General features: G+C 42.9%; 1 protein-coding gene across 1 annotated transcript in view; it reads left to right on the forward strand.

Annotated features, from left to right (window-relative positions):
- The window catches only part of GABBR2 (gamma-aminobutyric acid type B receptor subunit 2), a 940,304-nt gene extending 920,743 nt beyond the window's left edge, over positions 1-19,561 (forward strand). Inside the window, exons 18-19 of the mRNA XM_040433083.1 lie at positions 7,047-7,164; positions 19,396-19,561. Of these exons, the coding sequence (XP_040289017.1) occupies positions 7,047-7,164; positions 19,396-19,561 (284 nt within the window). The remainder of the gene's footprint in view (positions 1-7,046; positions 7,165-19,395) is intronic.
- The last annotated feature ends 2,197 nt before the right edge of the window (positions 19,562-21,758 follow it).

Genomic DNA, 21,758 nt, shown 5'->3' on the forward strand with positions numbered 1-21,758 from the left:
GTGGTGACTTACATGTGGATGTCCCCCTGTTGTTTAGACTGCCGCCTGCCGTATCCGATGGGGCAGTGAGGCATCCATGTGTAAACGCTGTTTATAAGGGACTGTTTAGAAGGCGCCTTTTTCCTTAGGAGCCGCATATCCGGTAAGTGGAACGCACGCTCCCATGGAACGCACGCTCCACTACTTCCGGTAGCGTGGAACGCAGGCCTCGCTTGCTGTCTGCTGAGGTTCAGACGTCACTTCCGGAGTAGGTGCCTTTATCGTCTGGAGCCGCATATCCGTTGAGTGGAACGCATGCTCTCATGGAACGCATGCTCCACTACTTCCGGTGTCATGGAACGCAGGCCTCGCTTCCTGTCTGCTAAAGCGCAGACGTCACTTCCGGAATAGCGGTGCCAAGACGCTCCGAATGCTTTTGTGCGGTACATATGTGGTTTAATCCGACTATGACACCTGATCATTCCCCAGTGGTTATTCTATTTAGACACCACTGAGCATATCCAAAGGGCTGGGGTATATATGGTTGTTTATTAAGGTATAATTCCTCTGATACCTTTTTGGGCAAATTTAGTATGCCAGGCAAATTTAATATGCCAGGCAACCCTGTGGAGTTGTTTATACCTAAACCCCAGTCTCCCGGTGTAATAAAACAGACCCTCTAGTTTGTATAGACAGCAACACATTGACAGGACCATTTTTTTCTTCCATTTCTGGGTTATAGCTATTCTGATCAGTAGAGATGTATGTACAATCAACATGATCAGACTAAATAAAAAAATAGTGGATAGTTTGGCTGGGTGGTGCATAATATAGCACAGACCCTTCTGATATTATATATTCGGTACTTTGTGTACCCATGACCAGTTTGAGACCATTATTTATTTATGAGAAATAGAGGTAGGCATCGGACGAAGGAGATTTCCGAACCCTCCAACTACTTTCACAGATTCCTGAGGTATAAATAAACTCTACAAAAAACAAGTAAACGTCAATCGTTCATTAAGGCCTACAGGTGCTTGTGAGTGACATCTGTAGATCCATTCTGCTTCTCTGCGCAAAACCTTGTTATCCCAGTCCCCCTTTCTCGGGGACATGGGTACAAGTTCCAATGCAGAAAAACTGAGTGAGCGAGGATCTCCTGAGTGGCATTCATGTACATGACTTGCCACCGGTGTGATTCTGTTGTTTCTAATATCACCTATATGCTCGCCCACTCTTTTCCTTAATTCCCGAAGGGTCTTTCCAATGTAGTCTTTGGGACAGGGGCAACGGCAGATATAAATTACCCCTTTGCTTTTGCAATTGATAAAATCCCGGATTGTAAATACCTTTTGGGTGGCCGAACATGTGATCGTTTTACCTGTAGTGATAAAAGGAAAGGGTCGACCAATAGTATCCGGTGTTAATTCAATCACACAAAATTGTGGTCTGTATCTTGATCAGGTATTGAAGGATTTCGTGGTGTCCCTTGAGTCATACACAAGGGACACCATGGATTTTCTGAAAAAAACTGAGTCCCTGGGGATTGAACCTTCCTGTTTATTAGCCAGTATAGACGTCGAGTCCCTATATAGTAGTATCCCACACGATAAGGGACTTCTGGCGGTCACCTATTATCTTGGCACAAGAGGTAATCATTTCTAGGAACATAATCAGTTTATCCTAAGCCTACTTAGTTTCATTCTGAGGCATAATTTTTTTCTGTTCAGGGGGCAGTTCTACCACCAGCTCAGGGGGACGGCCATGGGATGCCCATGTGCCCCCACATACGCCAACCTCTTCCTGGGCTGGTGGGAAGACAACATCGTCTTTCCAGGTCACCATACTTGGTGGAATGAGAAGGTGGCCTTCTGGACGAGATATATTGATGACATTTTTTTGCTCTGGAATGGAAGTAGGAGGGAATTTGCTGATTTTATCAATGTCTTAAACATCAACGACATTGGCCTTAAGTTCACATCTGAGGTACATGAAGAAAGTGTCAACTTCCTAGATGTGACAATACAAAAACAAGGCGACAAATTGGTCAGCACAATTTTCAGAAAATCTACGGCAACAAATTCCATACTACATTGGGGGAGCCACCACCCCACTCCACAGAAAAGAGGTATCCCCAGGGGACAATACCTCAGGATTCGCAGACACTGTTCGGGTACACATGATTTTCACTGTGAATCGAAGAAACGCTACAAAAGACTTAGCGACAGAGGGTATCCAAAGAACACTTTAAGAGATGCTTTTCAGAAAGCCCTAGCAACAGAAAGAGAAACCCTACTTACCCCCAAAATACGTGGGGATGATGGCGGGGGCGAAACGCGTCTCATCTCTACATTTGACATGGCCAACAGTGAAATAAGGACCATTCTTAATAAGTACTGGCCAATTTTACAAATGGACACGAGTGTCGCCAAAAACATCTCATCTCACCCAAGCATAACTTATCGCAGGGGTCAGAGTCTGAGAGACAGACTGGTCCATAGCCACTACGTGCCCCCTTCTCCACCGGGAACGTGGCTTGATCGCCGTCCCATCGGCATGTTCAAATGCGGGACATGCAAAATCTGTCCTTTTATCACTACAGGTAAAACGATCACATGTTCGGCCACCCAAAAGGTATTTACAATCCGGGATTTTATCAATTGCAAAAGCAAAGGGGTAATTTATATCTGCCGTTGCCCCTGTCCCAAAGACTACATTGGAAAGACCCTTCGGGAATTAAGGAAAAGAGTGGGCGAGCATATAGGTGATATTAGAAACAACAGAATCACACCGGTGGCAAGTCATGTACATGAATGCCACTCAGGAGATCCTCGCTCACTCAGTTTTTCTGCATTGGAACTTGTACCCATGTCCCCGAGAAAGGGGGACTGGGATAACAAGGTTTTGCGCAGAGAAGCAGAATGGATCTACAGATGTCACTCACAAGCACCTGTAGGCCTTAATGAACGATTGACGTTTACTTGTTTTTTGTAGAGTTTATTTATACCTCAGGAATCTGTGAAAGTAGTTGGAGGGTTCGGAAATCTCCTTCGTCCGATGCCTACCTCTATTTCTCATAAATAAATAATGGTCTCAAACTGGTCATGGGTACACAAAGTACCGAATATATAATATCAGAAGGGTCTGTGCTATATTATGCACCACCCAGCCAAACTATCCACTATTTTTTTATTTAGTCTGATCATGTTGATTGTACATACATCTCTACTGATCAGAATAGCTATAACCCAGAAATGGAAGAAAAAAATGGTCCTGTCAATGTGTTGCTGTCTATACAGACTAGAGGGTCTGTTTTATTACACCGGGAGACTGGGGTTTAGGTATAAACAACTCCACAGGGTTGCCTGGCATATTAAATTTGCCTGGCATACTAAATTTGCCCAAAAAGGTATCAGAGGAATTATACCTTAATAAACAACCATATATACCCCAGCCCTTTGGATATGCTCAGTGGTGTCTAAATAGAATAACCACTGGGGAATGATCAGGTGTCATAGTCGGATTAAACCACATATGTACCGCACAAAAGCATTCGGAGCGTCTTGGCACCGCTATTCCGGAAGTGACGTCTGCGCTTTAGCAGACAGGAAGCGAGGCCTGCGTTCCATGACACCGGAAGTAGTGGAGCATGCGTTCCATGAGAGCATGCGTTCCACTCACCGGATATGCGGCTCCAGACGATAAAGGCACCTACTCCGGAAGTGACGTCTGAACCTCAGCAGACAGCAAGCGAGGCCTGCGTTCCACGCTACCGGAAGTAGTGGAGCGTGCGTTCCATGGGAGCGTGCGTTCCACTTACCGGATATGCGGCTCCTAAGGAAAAAGGCGCCTTCTAAACAGTCCCTTATAAACAGCGTTTACACATGGATGCCTCACTGCCCCATCGGATACGGCAGGCGGCAGTCTAAACAACAGGGGGACATCCACATGTAAGTCACCACTACTTGGAAATCCACATGAATATATCTTTTTTGTAGCCATAATATTGACAGTAGGCTTTTGTATATTATCTTGTTCCTAGGTGATTATTCCTCTTTTGGGGAATCCACAGTTCCTCCATAACAGACTGCACTATCATGGCATCGATCAGGACACAGTAATTATATCTAACTTCATTGTATTTCATCCTGATGTTAATCATTATAAATTGTTATCCTTTAAACCGACCCCCTGACGAACCAGAAGTGGGGAAACGCGTCGGGTTAAAAATATATATATAAAATTAACGGACATCATCTGTAATAAATTCCAACTGTACAGGGTTGTACAGGGCTAGACAGGATAGGCACGGGGACAGGGTGATCCCACCATTAGGGTTCATCCCTGGGCAGAGGATTATTTCAGGGCGGGTATAAGGAAAGAACCATCAATGTGCCCTATTTTCTACCCGACCCCAAGCCTATAAAGGTCATTAATGCCACGGAAATCCTTACATATCTATCTACTTATCTTTTTTTTTGTCTCACCAATTCACGGTGGTAGCTGGGCAACATCTTGTCCTATTATTTGTTTTGGATATGCAGTTATCATAGGGTGTTTATACTTATGCTTTTTTAAATAAAACTAATAAAAGCGATTCTTTTAAAAAGGGTCCACTTCAGGTTAAAAACTCACGTATATGGACACTTAATATATGTAATTCTTTAAGATATTTCCTAAGCAAAGACATGACAAAATACTTGTGGCCATCACGGGTATTAAAAGCAGTTTTTCACTCATCCCCTTCACAGATGCGGATCAGGTTGTACATACCATACAGATCTAATTTGGTAAACATCCTAGCGCCACATACAGCAGTCTGTCAAATAGTTTAGGGATCAAGGGTAGCAGATTTTTATTCTTCACAGTTATTTTATTTAAACCGTGGTAATCAATGCAAAGATGAAACAACCCATTATACTTCTTAAAGGGGTTGTGCCACGAAACACATTCTACATTTTTTTTTAAACCAGAATACTTTTGTAATTGCATGTAGTTAAAAATGTAATAGAGCCACTCAGCTAATCAATAAAATGTATCTGTATACATTTGTGGTTTGTTCTTGTCCAACTGTGTGGTCGCACATGCTCAGTTAAATTCAACTGCCACCAGCCATATCTTCTGTTAGGAGTTACAGGGAGAGAGCTGCAGCAGAAAGGACACACCCTAGAGAAAGGACACACCTCCCTTAGTGGCCAGCCTGAGGAAAATCTAGCAGAACAATTGAAGTAATGAATGGGGAGATATCTGGTTCCATGTGAGACACATGGAAGGTTCTAGCTTTGTTAGAAAGATTATAAGATACTATATGATGTCTCACTTTCATTTTTTACATCTGGCATGGGATTATTCCTTTAACAAATTAAAATCCAGCTCCAGCCAGAGAAGTTGACTTGCAGATAATCCCTCCAGGTTTTCTTTAATGTAGCCTGACATGGCTTGTGTTTCAGGTAGAGACAGAGAATAAACACAGTCTCGTGGAGGTTCTACGAAACTGGTGGAAGCCGTACAGGCTGTACAGTAGTCAGACATTGGGAGTGAGAGCTGAACCCTCATGTAGAATCTGCCTGGATTTCCAATCCAGGACAGTACTGTGCATACCAAGCCAGGCAGATGCAGGCAGGACGTGGAGTGTGCCCACTTGAAGCTCCAAGGGCTTAGTGACATACTGTATGGTCTCTGAGAGAGCCTTCCCATTGAGGATGCCACCACCAAGGACTTCTCTAGGCGCTGGCCTAGTATTCAGTACTGGTTCACCACGTTTCCTGCTGAGCCAGAATCTATGAAGGTCTGCACAATAAACCGAGTTCCACAGCAAGACAATAACAGAGGTAATGTCAATTTTGGAGAAAGCAGGTGTTCACCTAAAGCAGTGATTGCTAACCTATTGCACTCCAGATGTGGTGAAACTACGACTCCCAGCATGCTCCATTAATTTCTATGGAGTTCTGAGAACAGCCAAGTATATGTGCATCTTGGGAGTTGTAGTTTTACCACAGCTGGAGTGCCGGAGGTTAGAAATCACAGGCCTAGGGCCATCTTTCCTATCAACCCTAGGCCCTGGAGTCCCACCTTGTGGGGACAAGTGCAGACATAATGTCCTTTGGATCTACAATGCAGACAGAGATCATTGGAGCACTTGTGCTGATACTCTTCTTCAGACAGCCTGACTCTATCCACTTGCATGGGTACAGGTGCTTGTGTTAGGGATAAAAAATAAATCTTATTTGTAGTGGCATCAGATATATGTCTTCTTATACAAACTTTCAATGGACCAGAGGTATGTCCCACGTATTGCAGATTAAACAGGTGGCCAAATAAATTACATGGGAGTTATTTCAGTTTATATAGGTACGTATCTTATATTCTGATGTTGTGCGTGCCCAATAGGAATGACAACCCTGGCATATTTACATGCTTTGCATTTACGATACCCACATTTATAAAAGCCAAGATAAGATAACAATGTTTTTTTGGTCCTTCTCTGGGAATATATGCATTTGGTGATATCATATTACCAAGGGTCCGTGCTTTCCTAGCTACAAATCGCACCCATTTTTTTTTATAATTTAAGCCAATACGTTATCTTGCTGTAATATAGGTAAGTATTTACGAACAAATTCCTACAATCCGACGATACTGTAGACTATAAGTGGTAACAAATATTACTGGTTGTTTCTGGTCTATGTTCACACACATTTGGAGCATCTTTTGGAGCCAGTCACTTGCCACTAGAATCTATTTATTTGAATCAAAACCTATTAAAGTTTATTGATAATGTAGGGGTTGGTCACCGAAAATAATTTCCTCTTGTGGGCCTGAAGGACCCCAGTCCGACACTGGTTGGTGGGTTACAGCTGACGACAGGTAACATACAGTATAAGAGACTAAAGATTGACAAATTGTAATTCCCACCCTCTCCCTCGTGTTGTGCAGTGCCTCAATGAGCACCCTCTCATGTTACTGCCTCAAAGGTACTTTGAAAAAACATGTATGTGTTTAACTCTGTGATGAAACAAAATCTTGTAAACAATTTGTAATTTAAACCTCATTTGTCATGTTTACAGATGGCGAGAAAGCAGTTTTAAAAAATCACCACGATCAAAATATGACTCCACAGTGGAACACTATAGAATCATCCAGAACGAGCAAAGACACTATAGAAGATATTAACTCACCAGAGCAGTAAGTAGAATTACTTTTGGTTGACAATTTTTTTTGAAAAAAATGTTAATGAACCTAATCTAAAATTCAGGATCCATTCTTTTTAATCTTAGTATTTGATTACTTTCAGTTGGCTGTACTGTGGGCACATTTTATTGTTCGTATTGCTGTGTGTCTATACATACCATGGTTCAACTGAGCTACACTTCGATCACCATATGGTAATCTAAGTTCAGTTCAGTAAAACTGTAGGAGATCTGTGCTTTGCATCAGCATTACGGCCATCTGAAAGCAACCTTACCGTGTATCTACATAAGATATTTTTGATCACGTAGTCAAAACTGCATGACTGACTGCAAAACTTACCACAAAGTCAAAAATATTTCATATAATACAACTGTAGGGTTTATGACATATTTAAATACCAAACATAAATTTACGTTGGGCGGTCAGGAAAGAGTCAAAGGGTTAATAACTTTAATAGGATTAATAACCTAGAGTGACTCAAAGAGATCTTCATCCTGGAGAATCTGCAGAGGAAAGAATATTTAAAATGTAACTTTCATTCTTTTTTTTTATTTTTGTAATGTGTATGGGGCAGTGATACTGACCATTTTTGTAATTTACTTAAATTACTGAAATTGTACATTTCTATTAGAAAAATTGCTCTAAAGTGGCCTATTTTGAGCCTTGGCAATGCTCCTCTGTCTTCTTTTTACATAACAGTGGAGACTTGCTCTACCCTGACTGTGTTATGTAAACAGAAGACAGAGGAGGGTTGCTAAGGCTCAAAATGGGCCACTTTAGAGCTATTTTTCTATTAGAAATGTACAATTTCAATAATTAAAGTATATTACAAAAATGGTCAGTATCATAGCCCCTACATATTACAAAAAAAAAAAAAAAAATGACAGTTACACTTTAAGGAATTCCTCACCTCACTTCGAAATGGATAATAATTAGAATGTGTGAGCCCTATACAATTATACTTATCCTTTCTTTTAACAGAATTTTTGTGTAATGTGATCTATCTACAGTATATTCACAATGATAATGAGGCATGGAATAGTTACACAGTTCATTCAAGTAGAAATAAAATAGTGGAAAAACAGTACCTTGCCATTCCACACAAAAGATAGAGGGAAATTTATTAAACTGTCTTTGTTTCCTATAGCAAGCAATAACAGAACAGGTTTCATTATGTGTTATGTATTTTTTCTGCTCATGAAAAATGAAAGCTATGCTATGAATGGTTGCCATGCGCAACAAAGACAGTTTTACTTTTGGTAGCTATATGTAGAAAAAATACAAACAGGTGCACATAAGGCATTAACCCGTTATACAGAGGAATTGATGCAAAAATAATATAATGCAACAGTTGTGGACCCACTGTGCCTACTGAACAAACTTATCTGGGGGCTACACCTGACCAAGGTGATTTAAGAGGCATTGGTGCGTAGCACAAAGTGGACAAGCAAGAGCATGGTCAATGGGCTAGTGAAAGTCAGGACAGGCAGAGTTTGTGCAGTATGGTAGTCAGGCATTAGACCAGGGCCGGCAGCACAGGGTCAATCCAGTATATAGGGAGAGGTCAGGCACGGGAGGACAGGACAATCTAATAGTGCACCTTCGTAGAAGACAAGCTAAGACCCTAAATCTCAGGCACATTACCATAGGGGAAGGCACTCCAGGTAATGCTGACATAAGATGAGAAGAGATTAGCCCAATTGCATGCTGACCCTTAAGAGCCAGGTAGAGAACACACTTGTGGCCTAAGAGTGAGCAGTAGAAAACAGAAGGGGAGGGCCTGTAACAGAAAATAGTGTGAAAGAGCGGGGAGCATTTGTTCTCCAGCGACTGTGCCCACCAGGAGAGGGGCGATGCCAGCAGGCATGGACTTCCAGCATCACAGTATCCCCCGTTAAGCCCCCTTCTCTTTGGTCCATACTCCAGACCATAGAATTTTCTGAGAAGAGCTAGTGGACCAATATTCTTGGCAAGCTCCCAAGATCTCTCCTCAGGACCAAATCCTTTCCAATCCATCAAATAGAAAGTTTTTCCTCCAACCCTCTTGACATCAAGGATGCTTTTTATCACTAACTCATCTTCAGCAACAACTAGAGTGTGAGCAGAGACTGAAGTCCTGAAGCAGTGGTTTAATTTGTAAGAAATGGAAGGAGTTGGGAATATGCAGAGAAGGTTTAAGAACAACTTATAGCAAACAGGGTTAATCTGTTTCACAATCTCAAAGAGACCAAAGAATCAAGGGTAAAACTTATGGGACAGCACCATCAAAGAGATGCTATTGGAGGAGAGCCAGACTTTGCCTCCTGGGGAGAATTAAGATGGTGCCCCGAATCTCTAGTCAGCAGATCTCTTCCTCGACCAGGAAGGCTTTAGACTCCTGCCAGAACTGGACAAAGCCCTTGAGAGTAGAGATAGCAGCTAGAACCTCAGAGGAAACTGGAAGTGGAATACACAGATGCTGCCGATACACAATGCAGAAAGGGATAATTACCAGTATACACACCTGTCATAAGAGAATTCAGCCCGGGGAGGCAAAGGTACTCAGTAGGTCTGGCAGGAAGAGAGGAAATTGTGCAGTTAATTCTCCAATACTTGGTTAGTACACTCCACATACTCATTAGATTGAGGATGATATGCTGATGTAAAATCTAGCTTGACATTCAGAAATCTGCAGGAGTGACTCAAGAACCTAGATGTGACTAGTGTCTCCGCTATCATAAATTATGTTCTAGGAAAACCATGTAGACTTCGAATGACTTTGACAAACAGGTTATCAAGGTGGATGGCAGTAGGAAGATCAGGGGAACGTTTTTGAGAAACAATCAAAAACTGCCCAGAAGGATGGAGGCAGATCTGTGATGAAATCCCTAGCACTGTGTTGCCACAGAGATTTTAGCACAGGCAAAGGAAAGAAAAGGTTTTTGCCAAAAGGGGTTGTTTTGTTTGCATGTGGCATAGGACATGATATAATCAGAAATGTCCAGTGAAAGTGTAGGCCACCAATATTATGAAGAAAACAGGTTTACCATTATTACTGTATTTGATGATGAATCCTCTCTCTAGCTTCTCCTTTATGTAGTCTGACATGGAATTAGTATCCAGAAGGGACAGTGAATATACACAACCAAAGAGGAGTGGTGCCAGGCAATAGGGTGATAGACAGTCATATGGTCTATGAGGCATCAGAGTTTCAAAACATCCATATAACTGGATTATAAAAGAGGTAGTCGCTTGAGTTTTTGAGGGATTTAATACCTCAGGACTGGCTGAACAGTAGTCAAACAGATTGATAGCCAAAGCATGGAGATGTAAGCAAGATAACCCCAGCAATAATGGACTGATGTATTCAGGGAGTATACAATGCATTTGGAAAGTCTTGAGACCCTTTCACTTTTTTCATATTTTGATATGTTGCTGCCTTGTGATAAAATAAAATTCAAGTTTTCCCCATATTTTCTGCAATCAATACCCCATAGTGACAAACCCCATAATCTTTTGCTAATTTATTGAAAAGGAAAAACTAAAATATTGCATTGACATAAAGACCATTTACTCAGTACTTAGTTGAAGCACCTTTGGCAGCAACTACAGCCTCCAGTCTTCTGGGGTATGATGCCACAAGGTTTGCACACCTGGATTCAGGAATTTTCTGCCATTCTTCTCTGCATATCCTCTCAAGCTATGTCAGATTTTATGGGGACCACCGATGGACAGCCATTTTCAGATCTCTTCAGAAATGTTCGATTGGGTTCAAATCAGGGCTCTGGCTGAACCACATACAGCCACTCCTAGGTTGTCTTGTTGGAGGGTGAGCCATCTGCCCATTCCAAGGTCCAGAGAACTCTGGAGCAGGTTTTCATTAAGAATATCTCTGTACTTTGGCCCATTCAGATTTCCCTGAACTCTGACCAGTCCCTGCCATTGAAAAACACCCCCATAACATGAAGCTGCTACCACCATGCTTTACTGTAGGGATGGTATTGGAGAGATGATGAGCAGTGCCTGGTTTCCTCCAGACATAATGCTTACAATTGAGGTCAAAAAGTTCAGTCTCTGTTTCATCAGACCAGAGAATCTTGTTTCTCACAGTCTGAGAGTCCTTTAGGTGCTTTTTTGGCAAACTCCAGGTGGGCTTTCATGTGTCTTTTACTGTGAGACTTCTTTCTGGCCACTCTGCCATAAAGCCCAAATTGGTGGAGTGCTACAGTGATGGTTGACCTTCTGGAAGTTTCTGCCATCTGCATACAGGATCTTTGGGGCTTAGCCAAAATAACCATTGGGTTCTTAGTCACCTCTCTCACCAAGACCTATCTGTCACGACTGTGACTGATCCAGACAGGTCTGGGAGGAGAAGGTCGCAGCGACTTGCTACTCGCGATAGCTTGTGAGTTTGCTCTGTGGTTCAGGGTATGTCATCTGGGTTTTGCCTTGTGAACCTTTTTGTCCTGACTGGGAGTTTGTAGGCATCCTTCTCAGGTGAGTCCTGACTGCCACTCCCAGCTACTATATTAGTTTCAGTTTCACTTGCAGTCATTGCCAGATATAGTCCTTACTTCCAGTTCTATTCTGACCATTGAAGGAGATCGTTTGATGGTGTTGCTGTGGAGCTCTTGTCCGGCGGGGACTGTCGTGATTGGGATTGCCTTCTCTGCTCGTGACTGGATAAGTCTATCTCTGCTGTTGTTTGTTTGTTGCTGTCTTCCCCTGCTGTTCTCCTAGACATGAGTGATGGTGACTAGTGCTCCCATCGGCCTTTCCCCACTCTAGGCTTGTTAGGGTGACTGAGGGTTTAGGCATCCAGCTCGCCGCACGGGTTCACACCCCGTCTAGGGTATCAGGGCAGACAGGTGCCAGCTTAGGGTTAGTCAGGGGTGGCCATACTATTCCCATCCGTAGATAAGGGTCCCCCTTCCCCTCCGTCTGGTGCGACACGACTGCTGCTGGGATAGCAGTCGTGACAGTATATCTGGCCTTTTAAAAAAAAAAAAAAAAGTGACATTTCTTTTTTTTTTTTTTTTTTTCTGCTTTCTGTTTTGCTTTGCATTTTGTCTGTTCCACTATGGATCCGGTTTCAGTTTTGGCGAAATAATTACAGGGGTTATCCTTTGAAGTGGCAGGATTAAAAGCAACAGTGCTGCAGCAGCAATCCTTGGGTTCCACCGTTGCTACGGGAAACCAAGGTACTCCTGAGCCAAAAGTGGCTTTACCTGATAGGTTCTCAGGAGGGAGAGACCAATTTGTAACCTTCAGAGAAGCTTGCAAATTGTTCTTCAGGTTACGCCCTAGATCCTCCGGCGGTAAGGAACAACGGGTGGGCATTGTATTTTCTCTCCTGCAAGGAGATCCGCAGGCTTGGGCTTTCTCCCTACCATCAGACTCTCCGGCCTTACGATCAGTGGAGGAGTTTTTTGAAGCCCTGGGTCTTGTATATGATGACCCGGACAGGGTCTCACTGGCTGAGTCTAAGCTACGTAGACTTCGGCAAGAGAACCGGTCTGCTGAACTATATTGCTCCGAATTCCGTAGGTGGGCTACTGATACGTTATGGAACGACTCGGCCCTTAGGAGTCAGTTCTGCCAGGGGTTGTCTGAAAAATTAAAAGACACGCTGGCGGTATACGAGGTCCCTGGGTCTCTTGAGGCTGCTATGTCTCTGTCCATAAGAATCGACAGACGACTCAGGGAGAGACTATTAAATTTTACGGAGGCCTCTATAGGGCAGGGATCGGTCTGTTATGGTCCAGTCGAACCAATGCAAATAGGGGGCGCCACTAGACGGGTGAATCCTCCTAAGTTCCGCCGTAGGTCAGAGGTTTGTTTTCGTTGTGGGGGGAGGGGTCATTTTGTAAAGGTTTGTCCCTCAGAACCCAAGAGACCACAAACAAAGGAGCCGCCGGAAAAACTAGAGTCCCCAGATTGTGCGGAGGAGAACAGTCTGGGCGTATTCGTTTCCTCCATACGCATGTCTCAGTTTTTGTTGTCCGCTACCGTTGAGGCGGGCAATAAAACTGAGATCTGTTCCGTCTTTTTGGACAGTGGGGCGGGGGTCAACTTGGTGAATTCACGGTTTGCTCAGGCTCTGGGTTTTACTCCGGAACCGGTATGCAGAACTATTTCTGTTTTTGCCATCGACTCCTCCCCTCTTACTCAGAGAGAGTTAACTCAGATCATCCATAATATCCATCTGCAGGTAGGGGACCTCCATAAAGAGCATATCTCTTGTTATGTCCTGGACGGTCTTCCGGCTCCTATGGTATTGGGGCTTCCCTGGCTGGTGACTCACAATCCAGTGGTGGATTGGCAGGCCCGGGAGATTGTGGAGTGGAGTGAACATTGTAAGGACAACTGCTTGAGTAGTAGGTGCTCTACACTCTCTGTAACATCTTTACCTGCCTTTCTGTCAGATTTTATGGATGTGTTCTCTGAGAAGGGTTGTCAGGGGTTACCACCTCATCGTCCATATGATTGTCCGATTAATCTATTACCTAGGGCAAAACTACCTAAAACCCGGTTATACAATCTTTCCGGCCCGGAGAGGAAGGCTATGAAAGATTATATTTCGGAGAGTTTGGCTAAGGGACACATCAGACCCTCTTCTTCACCTGTGGCTGCAGGGTTCTTTTTCGTTAAAAAGAAAGATGGGGGCCTACGTCCTTGCCTGGATTTCCGGGAATTAAACCGGATAACTATCCGAGATCCCTATCCTCTTCCTCTCATTCCCGACCTCTTTAATCAGGTTGCTGGTGCTAAATGGTTCTCCAAAATGGATCTCAGAGGAGCCTATAACCTGGTTCGCATCAAAGAGGGGGATGAGTGGAAGACGGCTTTTAATACTCCGGAAGGGCATTATGAAAATCTGGTCATGCCATTTGGTCTTACTAATGCGCCTGCGGTATTCCAACATTTTGTCAACGATATTTTTAGTCACCTTATCGGGATATTTGTTGTGATATATCTTGATGACATCCTGGTCTATTCTCTGGATCTGGATACACATAAGATCCATGTGAGACAAGTGCTGCAGATATTAAGGGCCAACAAATTGTTTGCTAAGTTAGAAAAATGTGTGTTCGCCGTAAAAGAACTGCCATTTCTGGGGTATGTGTTGTCAGATTCAGGTTTCCGCATGGATCCAGAGAAAGTCCGGGCGATTATAGACTGGGATCTGCCTGAGAACCTGAAGGCATTGCAACGCTTCCTGGGGTTTGCCAATTTTTATAGAAAGTTTATAAAGAACTATTCCTTGGTGGTCAAACCACTGACGGACATGACCCGTAAGGGATCCGATTTTTCCAAATGGTCACATGCAGCCAAAACTGCCTTTGCATCTCTGAAGGAGAGATTCACCTCTGCCCCTATTCTCGTACAGCCAGATGTCTCGCTTCCTTTTATTGTAGAGGTTGACTCATCAGAGGTGGGGGTGGGAGCGGTACTATCTCAGGGCCCGTCCCCTGGTGAATGGCGTCCGTGTGCTTTCTTTTCGAAGAAATTGTCTACTGCAGAAAGGAACTATGATATTGGCAACAGGGAACTTTTGGCTATTAAGTTGGCTTTTGAGGAGTGGCGTCATTTTTTGGAGGGGGCGGTTCATCCCATCACGGTGATTACTGATCACAAAAACTTATTATATCTGGAGTCTGCTAAACGTCTCACCCCTAGACAGGCTCGGTGGTCGTTATTTTTTACTAGGTTTAATTTTGTAATAACCTATCGCCCGGGGGCAAAAAATACTAAGGCGGATGCATTGTCTCGAAGTTTTCCTGGAGGGGGTGATGTTGAGGTACCAGAGCCCATTTTGCAAAAGGGGGTGGTGGTCTCTGCATTACACTCAGGTTTGGAGGGGAGGGTGTTGGAAGCTCAGGGGGACGCCCCGGCCTCCTGCCCCTCGGGTAAACTGTCTGTGCCAGAAAATTTACGACTGGAGATACTAAAAGAACACCATAACTCCACACTGGCAGGACACCCAGGTAGTAGGGCAACCTCTGAGTTAGTGTCTCGTCGGTTCTGGTGGCCTAAATGGCGCCAGGAGGTGTTGAATTTTGTGTCTGCATGTGCTACCTGTGCTCGTTCTAAGGTAGATCATACTCGTCCGGCAGGGCGTCTTTTACCTCTGGCCATCCCCAACAGGCCTTGGACGCACCTGTCAATGGATTTCATTACGGATCTACCAGTATCAGCGGGGAAGACTGTTATTCTTGTAGTTGTTGACAGATTCAGCAAAATGGTGCACTTTATTGCTCTTGCCGCATTGCCTAATGCTAACACACTGGCTCAGGTTTTTATTGACCACATCGTGAAGCTTCACGGGGTCCCTTCCGATATTGTTTCGGATCGTGGTACCCAATTCGTTTCTAAATTTTGGAAAGCTTTTTGTTCTCGTTTAGGGGTTCATCTGTCGTTTTCTTCATCTTTCCATCCACAGTCCAACGGTCAGACTGAACGTACCAATCAAAACCTAGAGACATATTTGAGATGCTTTGTTTCCGAAAATCAGGAGGAATGGTCATCTTATTTACCGTTAGCCGAGTTTGCCATTAATAATCGTCGTCAAGAATCCACCGATAAGTCACCATTTTTTGGTGCGTATGGTTTCCATCCTCAGTTTTGTACGTTTAGTGAGGGGGGGCCGTCTGGGATTCCCGAGGAGGAACGATTTGCGTCTTCACTTTCTTCAGTGTGGCAGAGTGTGCAAGAAAGTTTGAAGAGAATTGGTGGTAGATACAAACGTGCGGCTGATAGGAAGCGCTCTGAAGGTCCGGACCTTGGGGTGAATGACTTGGTGTGGTTGTCTACCAGAAATATCAAGTTGAAGGTTCCCTCGTGGAAATTAGGTCCGAGATTTATTGGTCCTTATAGGGTAATTAAGATCATTAAGCCGGTGGCTTTTCGTCTGGAGCTACCTCAGACTCTAAGGATCCATAATGTCTTCCACAGATCTCTGCTTAAGAGATATGTAGAACCTCCTGAACCATTGCCACTACCGCCTCCACCGGTGGTTGTTGATGGCAGTCTTGAGTTTCAGGTAGAAAAGATTGTTGATTCACGATATGTTCGCCGCTCTCTTCAGTACCTGGTGCACTGGAAAGGTTATGGTTCCGAAGAGAGAATGTGGGTTCCAGCATCAGAGATAAAAGCGGACAGACTCATTCGGGCTTTTCATAGCTCCCATCCGGAGATGCCTGGTCTTGAGGGTCCAGGGGCCCCTCGTAGAAAGGGGGGCTTTCATGTGTCTTTTACTGTGAGACTTCTTTCTGGCCACTCTGCCATAAAGCCCAAATTGGTGGAGTGCTACAGTGATGGTTGACCTTCTGGAAGTTTCTGCCATCTGCATACAGGATCTTTGGGGCTTAGCCAAAATAACCATTGGGTTCTTAGTCACCTCTCTCACCAAGACCTATCTGTCACGACTGTGACTGATCCAGACAGGTCTGGGAGGAGAAGGTCGCAGCGACTTGCTACTCACGATAGCTTGTGAGTTTGCTCCGTGGTTCAGGGTATGTCATCTGGGTTTTGCCTTGTGAACCTTTTTGTCCTGACTGGGAGTTTGTAGGCATCCTTCTCAGGTGAGTCCTGTCTGCCACTCCCAGCTACTATATTAGTTTCAGTTTCACTTGCAGTCATTGCCAGATATAGTCCTTACTTCCAGTTCTATTCTGACCATTGAAGGAGATCGTTTGATGGTGTTGCTGTGGAGCTCTTGTCCGGCGTGGACTGTCGTGATTGGGATCGCCTTCTCTGCTCGTGACTGGATAAGTCTATCTCTGCTATAGTTTGTTTGTTGCTGTCTTCCCCTGCTGTTCTCCTAGACATGAGTGATGGTGACTAGTGCTCCCATCGGCCTTTCCCCACTCTAGGCTTGTTAGGGTGACTGAGGGTTTAGGCATACAGCTCGCCGCACGGGTTGACACCCCGTCTAGGGTATCAGGGCAGACAGGTGCCAGCTTAGGGTTAGTCAGGGGTGGCCATACTATTCCCATCCGTAGATAAGGGTCCCCCTTCCCCTCCGTCTGGTGCGACACGACTGCTGCTGGGATAGCAGTCGTGACACTATCTCCCCTGATTACTTAGTTTGGTGGGGAATCTAATAGCGCATAATAACAGTCTGTTGCCACGTTTTTCAGTGTACAGTATCTAAATGTCAATCCAAAAAATGTCTTGTATAATGCCTGAGGAAGGAAATACTGTAGTCTAGTCCTAAAACTCATTGCCTGTTACACATTGAAATAAGCATTTAAAGGGAACCTGTCATCAACTTTAAGCTGCTCATACTAATGGCAGCATAAAGTAGAGACAGGTGAGTTTATTTCAGCGGTCTGTCATTTAAAAGTTGAAAGTAAGTGGTTGCTGAGAACCAACATCACAATCATTGCACACTGGGCCTGAAAAAGAGTCATGGCCACCTGAGAAGAGTCATGGTTATTCATAAATTCCTGCTCTCCTGCCCACCTGCTGATGATTGGTAGGCTTCTACCTAGTTTTCTCCCTTTCTCTCTAGAAGAGAACTGCCAATCATCAGCAGATGAGATTATGAATAACCATGACTCTTCTCAGGTAGATTTGACTCTTTTCAAGGCTTGGGCTGCAATGATTATGATGTTGGTTCTCAGCAACCACTTACTTTTAGCTCATGAGTGACACCGCTGAAATCTGCATTTCTGTCACTATTTTATGCTGCCCTCAGTAAGGTCAGCATAAAGTTGATGACGGGTTCCCTTTAATATCTTTAGTCTAAACAGTGACTTTCCATTCCCAGTTGCCCAAACTCTCGTATTCTTATTTCTCATTTTAGTGTCAAAATGAATAGTTTCTGTAAGTTCATTTATTAGAGAATACCCACATGTCACTCTGTAGGCTTAGCCCTAGATGAAAGGACCACTGGGTTAATACAAGATACTTGTTATTTTAAGAAGAAATGGTTATTTACAATATCTGAAATCTCAAGAACAATAAAATCGATCTACTTATCTAAGGTAAAATAATTAAAATATAGAAAAAGCTTAAAGAGAACCTGTCATCAACTTTATGCTGCCCATACTAATAGAAGAATAAAGTACAGACAGGTGAGTTGATTTCAGCGGTCTGTCATTTATAAGTTAAAAGTAAGTGGTTGCCAAGAACCAACATCACAATTATTACAGACTGGGCCTGGAAAAGAGTCATGGGTACCTTAGAAGAGTCATGGTTATTCATGAATTCTTGCTCTCCCTGCCCACCTGCTGATGACTGACAGTCTTCTACCTAGTTTTCTCTCTTTCTCTCTAGGAGAGAACTGACAATCATCAGCAGATGGGTGAGAGAGCAGGAGATTATGAATAACCATGACTCTTCTCAAGTAGATTTGACTTTTTTCAAGGCCTGTGTTGCAATAGTTATAATGCTGGTTCTCAGCAACCACTTAATCTTAGCTCATGAGTGACACACCGCTGAAATCAGGATTTCTGTCACTGAGGTCAGCATAAATTTGATGACAGGTTCCTTTTAAGAACATATAACAAAAGATAGCAAAACTCATGGGGTTACAAAATCAATTCACTAATATAATTAGAAGACTGCTGTAATGATTTAAGAGTCATTTCACTTAGGGTACACACTAGCATTATTGCTGTATCCGGCAGGGTCCAGCAAAAACGCTTCAGTTACTGATAATACAACCATCTGCATTAGTTTGGACGGATCAGGTTGTATTATCTTAAACTTTTTTTTAACAATACCAAAACGGATCAGTTTTGAACTTCATTGAAAGTCAATGGGGGACAGATCCGTTTTCTATTGTGTCAGAGAAAACGGATCCATCCCCATTGACTTGCTCCGCATCCCAGGGACGGAAAGAAAAAAGCAGCATGCTGCGGTTTTCTCTCCGGTCTGGAAACTGAACTAAACTAAACACAATGCATTTTGGTGCATTCCGTTCTGTTCAGTTCAGTTTGGTCCCCATTAACAATGAATGGGAACCAAACTGAAGCGTTTTTTTCTGGTATTGAACCCCTAGGATGGAACTCAATACCGGAAAACTTTAACGCTAGTGTGAAAGTACCCTTAGATTGTGAACCCCATTGGGGACAGCCCGATGTTAATGTCTGTAAATCGCTGCGGAATATAGTAGAGCTATATAAGTGCATAAAATAAATAAATAAATAAAATGTCATGTTTTAACTATAAACATTATTATGATATGAATATCTATGTACAAATTAATGACCTTAAATTCTTTTCATTTCTTCACAGTATACAGCGACGGCTATCGTTACAACTGCCCATTCTCCACCATGCCTACTTGCCATCAATAGGTGGCGTGGATGCAAGCTGTGCCAGTCCGTGTGTAAGCCCTAGTGCCAGCCCCCGGCACAGACATGTGCAGCCTTCCTTCCAAGTCATGGTCTCTGGCCTGTAGAAATGGGTGAAACAGGCTTCCTAGACTACTCCTGTAATTTCTCAAGAAAGACTCAACTGCACATTCTGATATAGAATCTTTGCTATACACACATAACATTTGCTCTTAATGTATGGAGACAGAGGAATTCTACGGATGTTACCCTGGGAGGCCGATTTCAACCAGCATGGGCTATTAATGAAAGAGTTAGAGAGATGCACAGAGTTATACCTGGAGCCTTATTTGTGGAGTTTTTGTTTCTTTACTCAGAGGACTCAGATAAAATAATTCTTCCCAAAACTCTATGAGCAAAAGAACAAGAGAACAAAATTTCGAATCTTGCACAAAGGAAAGAAATTCAGAAAGGAATAACTTTTTAAATTCAACTCACAATGCTACGAATATGGCTGCTATGTACTTTGGTTAGTACACTTTATACACATGTATAAACCTAAAAAAAATGCTAAAAAAAATATTAATAAAGAAAAATAAAAGAGGAGACAGCACAGCTAGGAATTCTATCCAGAGGAACATACACGGGTTTGCACAATTCTGCTGAGATGCTGAATGCATTCCATTATGATAAGCCCTGCTTATGTTTCACATCAGACAACATGGCAGAAAAAAATAAGAGCATCTTTACAAATGATCCCTCAGGTGACAGCGAGACATGCAGTATTACCAAGGTTTTGTCTCTGTAACTGAACTAAGCTGTTTTTACAATGGTATATATTTAAAGCAGTATGGAGTCAATAAGAAACCAAGGTTTTATTGTACTGAGCCAGAACAATTTGCAGCACAGCACTTCTGAGAATTAGGAACGCCTAAGTTTCGATGCTCGCCATTTGGGACTATGATTTATCAAGGTTTCTGTATTTTTTTTGTAATGCACAGAACTGAGAAACTTGCAGGCCTGGGACCTAGTAAATAGCTTATATGTCACAAGATGGATGATTTGTCACAATTTGTGTTTGATTTGTTCCATTCAGTGCCACAGAAAAAGTACAATGAAACAAATGTTACAGTGGATTTAGGTTCCTTAGGCATACCCACACTGATGCCAATTATGGTACCAACATATGCTGTTGCGCCAGAATTGTGTTACCCTTTCTTTATTAAGGAATTCAACCAAGCCCTAAGTATTTTTCGTCAAATTCAAAGAAATATACAGAAGTAATAGTCCACTTTCTAAAATAAAGGTCTTGATACATGTCAGAGAAGATTAAAGTTATTTACAAATTTTGTACTACATTGTATGTATATGCACCTGATTTGATTGCTAAATGCACCAAATGATGAATATGCATTATGAAATACTTTATATTTGGAATATCAGAGTCAATTTCAACAATCATCAGAATACTATGAACCATCAATATTTCAATGGCATACCAAACTAAATACCATGTACTGTAGGGGTCGTTCATCAGAATGATAGAAATAGCACAAATTGGATGGTACAGCTAGACTGTCCTGATATTTTCCATAAAAAAGTTGTTAACATGCAGTTTAATGTGCTTATTTTTCTTGCAAAATCTATCCATATTTAAAGGTCATGCTATAATTTACATGCGACATTAAAAGTTTAGTAACTTTGTGAATACAAAGATATTTGCCTAGCCTGTATTATAGTTATCACAGTTCTGCAGGCTTCAGAGCTGAACTCCTCCAGCATGCCCTATTCATAACTTTGTCTGCTAATTTCACTTCATGTTTTCTATACCGTAAGCACAAAACTGATATAACTCATATACTGCATTATAAATGCTCTTACTAAACTGTTAGTGTCGCGTCGAACAACAAGTTTGTTGACTGTGTTTAAACTGGACCTGTTGGCAAAATAAAAGAAGTGAAAGTTTATATGGTAGTGGCTAAATAGTACTGCTTCCCTGAGCACGGCATTGTTTACTTTATCTTCCTCCTTTCTTGAGATATGTCCTCCTAAACTTACGATATGCAAATTTGAAGTGGTTAGCTGCAGAGGTGACAAACACTTAGCTTATCTGCAAGGGGATTCTGATGCTGTCCAGTCATAGACTGCTACAGTGTGGTCTCTTGAGACTGTGCTGTATACTAACTTTAGCCAGGGTATATTCTCACTCAGACCAGAGGGAGACTTTGCTGCTGCACAGAGGAGACTAAAGTCCAGCCAGAGCTGAAGACAACCAGGCAGAGCATGTGGTAGCTCCTCTGTGCTCCTCTCAGTCTGGTTTGAGCG

The sequence above is a fragment of the Bufo bufo genome, chromosome 5 (assembly GCF_905171765.1).
Source record: "Bufo bufo chromosome 5, aBufBuf1.1, whole genome shotgun sequence".
Classification (NCBI taxonomy): domain Eukaryota; kingdom Metazoa; phylum Chordata; class Amphibia; order Anura; family Bufonidae; genus Bufo; species Bufo bufo.